The 5,792-nt window shown below is 46.2% G+C and overlaps 1 protein-coding gene across 2 annotated transcripts in view; it reads left to right on the top strand.

Moving 5' to 3' along the window:
- The first annotated feature begins 156 nt into the window (after positions 1 to 156).
- Positions 157 to 5,792, top strand: part of MDGA1 (MAM domain containing glycosylphosphatidylinositol anchor 1) — a 159,208-nt gene continuing 153,572 nt past the window's right edge. Inside the window, exon 1 of one of the 2 annotated variants that reach the window (XM_026844142.1) lies at positions 157 to 619. In XM_026844142.1, the coding sequence (XP_026699943.1) occupies positions 616 to 619 (4 nt within the window). In that variant the 5' untranslated portion in view covers positions 157 to 615. The remainder of the gene's footprint in view (positions 620 to 5,792) is intronic. The other variant, XM_026844141.1, reaches the window with a different exon arrangement.

The raw sequence follows: 5,792 nt of genomic DNA, 5'->3' as shown, positions 1-5,792 counted from the left end.
AGCGGGTGGTGGTCTTGTGGCGGAGCTGATGTCGAGCTGCTTGATTTTTTTTTCCCTCTGTTATTATATTTTACTATTATTATTATTACAGTTCTGGTGCTTACTTCCCCTCCTTGTTTGCAGGCAGGGTGGCAAGTGGCAAGCTGGGGTGTCCCCCTGAGAGGTCTGGCTCCTGCCCCCCTGAGCTCCCGAGGGCAGGGGGCAGAGGCTGGGGCCGGCACCCTGCGCCCCCGGCGAGCACAAGCCCTGGGCTGAGCAAACTGCTGGGATTTACTTCAGCCAGCCGTGCAGCCCCCCTTTCCCTCTCCCCAGCCCTCTCTTAATTCTCGCTTTACAAGATCTGCATTTCCAATACACTGGGAAAAAATAAATAAAAGCAACCCACAAGACTTGCCTCTCATAACAAGCCGGCTTTATCTTGGCTTACAACTCAGTTGTGCGTTGCTGTAAAGTCCTTCTGGAAGGCATGCCTCTGCCTCTAACAAGCCAAGCTCTCTGAGCTCTGAAGAGAGACCCCAGTGAGAGAATCCAGCCCCCCCGCTCCCTCTTTTTTTAACAGCACGCAGCCAGTCTCTTGTGTGAGCTCTGGCAAAGATCAGTTCAGTCTCACTGACTATGGGTAAGTCTTTGTAGGTCACTTTTTAATGATGTATTTCTTTAATGGAAACAATTCCTCCTTTCTCCTTGAGGGCTGGGATGTTAATTTGAGTTTGGGTCTGTTTTGTAAAATAAGCATTTTAAATGGAGGATGTTTAGCTTCCTATTTTTTTTTTCCTTCCCCTTTCTTCCTCCTAGTATATGTGTTTTCTCCCAGTCTGCATGCTCAGAGGAAACCTGTAGGACCCTCTGAAGGCTGGAAAGATGAGGAGTAGAATGAGTTTGTGGTACAGAAACCTGGTCAGGGCAGGTTATTTAATCCTTTAAAACAGGTAATCTGCTAGTGGAACTTCTATTTTGTTTCAGTGTGATTGCTGCTGAGTAGCTGTCACTTGCTGTAGAATGGCCTCTCTGCTCAGGATCATAGCAAGAGGGACAGACCTTAAAACTGATTTTGCTTAAATGTGCTTTAGAAGGTTGCCTGTTGTGATTTTTCATCCACTTCAGTGAACTTGCATTTGATAGAGTTGCTGCTAAATTAGATCTTTGGAATAACTTACTGATGTTTTTGTCTTTTTCTCTCAGAGATTGGAGAAGCTGTGTACAAAAGAAAGCACAGATATATTCATGCACTAAGATGAAGGCATTCTTTTAAGTCAAAATGGTACACTACTTCTTTCTGTTCTCTTACTTAACTACACAAAGGAGAAATCCAGTCTCTCCCCTCTTCTCCCCTCCCCTACCTCTTCAAACTATCTGTTGAGACCATCAGTAGCCTTAATATGCAGCTGTCGCTGAGCGCAGCCAAGAGCAGTGTCTCGTGGAATCAGCACACCTCAAACTTCTATGGTGACTAATAGTTTTCATATTGTCTTTGCCAATCCTGCCTTCAGTCCACTACCCTGCACTGATTTCATGCCTTGTGCAGCCAGCGCTGTTTGTTTGGATGCGAGATTGCTGTTATTGATGGTTCGAGCAGAGCTGGATTGATACTGTTATATTTGCAAGGATAAATAAAGCAGGATTAGAAACTAGTCCCACTGCCTCGTTGCACTTCGGTTTGTCCTAAATGTTAGTCTCTCACCATAGCTTTAAGCTGTACTTGAGTGTTCTGTGTTGTGAATGTCAGTCTCATGTGGTACTTAATGTAGAAATTATGGGAACTCAAGTACCATGTTTCAGATCTGTTTTTCCACTTTTGAATGTTTATTTATGGCGATGGAGATGATGAGAGGCATCTATATGGGTCTATAAATATATTTCACTTTAGTAAATCAGCTGAGATTAAATCAGATTAAACTAGATAAAGTATCCATGTGATGTACCCTTTAAATAATACACCCACATGGATGTGCACAAAAGACCTCTGTCTAGGAGAGCAGAGTTGTTGGAGAGGTTTATTGAGATGAATGGTATAAATAAAATGTGTGTAAGGAGGTTTCAGGGAGAGGAGCATTTGCAATGGAGGTGCAATTTAATTAGGAGTCAAGGTGCTTTTAGCCTGCTACCTGAAGAGGCTTGTTATATAAATTGGCATTTGTTGTAATGACTGAAGTGTGTCTGAAGCCCTCTTCTCATTAGCTGATCCCATCCTTTCAGCCTTGTTTGTTGCAATAAGACAAGGCTGGCCTGATACAGAAGGCAGTTCAGTAGACTGCCAAGAGGCAACTTTTTATTAGGCTTTTGTGGTACCCCATTTCCCAAACTAGATGTGTCTTTGAATCATCAAGATGAGGAGCAAGCTGTAATAGAGCTCTAGGAAATGTCAGAATTTGGCAGGAGGGAGGAAGAGGTAAGGAGAAAGGGGACTCGCCTTTCCAGGCTTGGAGTTATCAACACTTAGAGGCTATACATTAGACTGATAGGGGAGGACAGGGAATGTTTCTGAAGGGAAGAGTATGCCTCTTGCTTCCTAGTCAGCCTTGAAGACTTCAGGACTTGTGTAGCTCTGCTTCAGAGCGTGCACAGGGCTGCTGCTTTGCTTACTCCGTGTGCAGTATATAATTAACATTTCTGGGTTGTCTTGCAGCTAGCACTGTCCAGCTGATCAGCAGCAGCCTTTCAGGCTGAATAAAAGAGAGGGATATTTTGTTGCCTGCCTCTTGCAATTCACCTTCAGAAAAGGCATTTCAGGAATGGTCATCTCAGTGTGTGATGAGGGGCTACAGCAAGATGATGGAAGGGGAATATAAGGAAGGTTTAGGCTGGGCAGCAGTGAAAGCTGCCTGGTACCGTGATCAGAGGGGCTGGATGGGCTGCAGTGCTTCATGCACTTGAAACTGGTGGGGGTGAAGCACTTCCAGTACAGAATAGTCTTGCCCTGGCCTCTGAGGTGGGGAATAAATGACCCAGTAAAGCTCTATCTTTAAAGAGACACCATCACACTGAATCACCTGTGAGATGCCACTGCAGGCAGCCAAAAAATCTAGTGGAAGAATGTTTTCTTGCCTCTGCGATGGAGGAGTGTCATGGTAAAACATATCCTGGGTTTAGGCCATAAACATCCACACTTTATTTCATGTACGTGTGACATGATTTGTTTCCTGCTCCTCTTACCTGTAAAGTAGAAACTCTTTTCCTAGAGTTTTCAATGCAGGATGCCTCACACCATCTTGCAACCTCTGTGCGTGCCTGTCTTTTGCTGCCAGTTTCTGGAGGCACAGACACACTTGAACATTAACCTTGAGCTCGGTGACCGGGATCAGTCCCTCTACCCTGCCTCTGCCTCTAGCTGTTTTGCCAGTGGGATAGGAGTCCAGGCATGGAGCTCTTGAGCTATTTTGCTGTTATCCCAGTGCACCCTGTGCCCTCAGAAATGGGTGAGCAGATTGCTGAATTGCTAGCGGTGGAGCTGGCTCCTGTGAGCCACTTCTTGGCTGATCCATTTGGAAAATGCAGTGTATGAGCACAACGTATGAGTGGTTCTCCAAACTATGCGTGCCTATGCATATATGTATTTTTATGAGTGAGTGTGTGTATATATACACGCACATGTACACAGGTGCTTTGTGCTCAGCCATTTCTTCTTGTCCAGCCCTTAAATCTGTGGTTGGTTAAGCTGTAGCCTGTTGGTTACAGGAATGAGTTTTCTGGTTGGAGGGCTATAGAAACAGTCTCACCAAAGGGCTGGGTCAGTCCAAGATTTGCAAAGTTGTTTAGCAGCTCTTCAAGGTCAAGGCATTAAATCTGTCCAGCCCTGTGCTCTGTTATGCCTTGCTGTTCTCCAGCTGTAGTGTGTCAAATTCACCCTCCTGTGACACCAGAGCCTCTGCTTTTAGGTCAGGTCGGTAGCTTCACACACCAGATAAGCCCTCAATTGGCTTTAATATGCAGTACTAGAAAACTGACATTATCCTCTTGACAGGTTGTTTGCAACTTGCTGGTAGAAGTCAAAATATTTCACTAGAGGTGTCATCAGAAACCACCATCCTATGCTAATTTTTGTGGGAACATGAAGACAGATGTTGAATAATTTGACATGAGCAGCATAGCTTTTAAAATTATCACTGTGTCAGGTTTGCACTGGATTTTTTTTTTTTTTTTAAATATATATATGTATTTCAGATGAGTTTAAGGGAGAGGGGAGGGAGATCAAGTAAGTGGCTCCTGATAAGTGGGTGATGCAGCAGAAGGTGGCCTTGGAGGTTCAGTAGTCGGACAACAATTCAGCAGTGGCAGTAGGGGAGGCGGTGCTGCTGGGGCTGCTGTTCTTATTTTTAAGGAACAAGACTAAATGTCTTCGCTGCTGGAAACTCGGAGATCTTGTGACACTTCCCATCAACCAGAAGCCCTATTGTTTTGCCTGTGTTTTGACTGGAGTTACTGCTATTCTGCTTGCTTGAATAATGCAGATTCAGGCTTCCAGTCTCTCCCTCCACATGTACTGTGCTTTCTTGGTTCATTAACCATAGTCTATGCCTAAGAGTCTTGCCTGCCTGGCTACAGCTTGTTATGAGGAGGGCAGAGTTGGGAGGTGGGGAAAAATTGTGTTCTGCCCAGTGCCAATGTGCTGGCAAAAGCCACAGAGAGAGATGCATTTCTATTAGTGAAAGACTGCTTGGGGTGGAGGGTGTTTCTTTGTTTGGGAATGTTCTGAACCTTACCTGCAAAAGGTTTCTCTAGCCAGTATAAGGTTGAGTCCACAGGCAACTGGTTTGCCTGTGTAGCTGTGGAGGGACAGTTAACTGATGAGGTTCTCGTTAGGGTAGGCGAGATGTTGGTATTTTTTGTGCAGAGGGTTGCTCTTTTGTGCCCTCAGAAGGGGATGCATTTTGCTGTGTGGAAGATGAGCCTTCCAGACAAGAGATGGTGGAAAATGTTGGTTTGTTCTCAGAGATGCTGTAGGTACCCGCATCTGGTAATACAATGTGGGTTTCTTTAGGCTGTACCGGGTAGCCTAGGCCTTACGTAGACTGAAACTATCAAGAAAACTTTGAGAGCATTTCTGTTCTCAAGCAGTCAGGGTGAACACCCCAAGTGCCCATATCCCCGCCACCCTTTGCAATCAGCTGCTGGTGTTGCACGGGTTTAAATTCAGAAGGGGAAAATGTGCCAGTCCCCCAGGCTCGTGGAGGAAGGGGGAGGGATATGGCACTGACACTCCACAGCAGAATGCAGATCTGGCAGGGCCTCCAGGATCCACCAGAGCAAATGATGTGCTGCGAAGAAGTGGGAGAGGAGAGTGCGTGTGTTTCATGTTTCTGTGCCCATGTTTAACTGGTGAGATCTCTACTCTGTTAGAATCCAAAGCACTTGCTTTGAAAGAAAAAAGCTTTCATCTGCCCTTTTTCGGGGGAAGGGGTTGAAGGAACAACAGATGTTTGTTTTTTATAGCCAAGCACTTGCTTAGCGTTTAAAAGAAGAAATTAAATGTGTGATAGCCCATGGAGCTGACGATCAAAAGCGCTGCATTAAAGAGCTAGGAAAGGATTTGCAAAGTGGAGCCAGGAAAGGGAGACCCCGGGCGTCGGCTGATCTTGGCTCAAGGAAAGTGAAGTCAGGGAAGGGCTGTTACCCGCGGGCTATCTGGGACGGACTTCTTGGGAGGCTGAGGGTTTTCGCGCCCGGCGTCCGATGTTTCTTGGAACGAAGGTCTTGACTCTGCCCTTGCTTTCCCTGCCGACTTCTGCCCGGGTGCAGCGCGCCGGCTGCGGCCGCTCCTCCTTCCCTCCCGCCAGGGGCGCCGCCGGCCCTTC

The sequence above is a fragment of the Athene cunicularia genome, assembly GCF_003259725.1.
Source record: "Athene cunicularia isolate RWA chromosome 3 unlocalized genomic scaffold, athCun1 chr3_part1, whole genome shotgun sequence".
Taxonomy (NCBI): Eukaryota; Metazoa; Chordata; class Aves; order Strigiformes; family Strigidae; genus Athene; species Athene cunicularia.
Note: the sequence above shows the minus strand (reverse complement) of the source record. Positions and strands in the feature narration are given on the sequence as shown.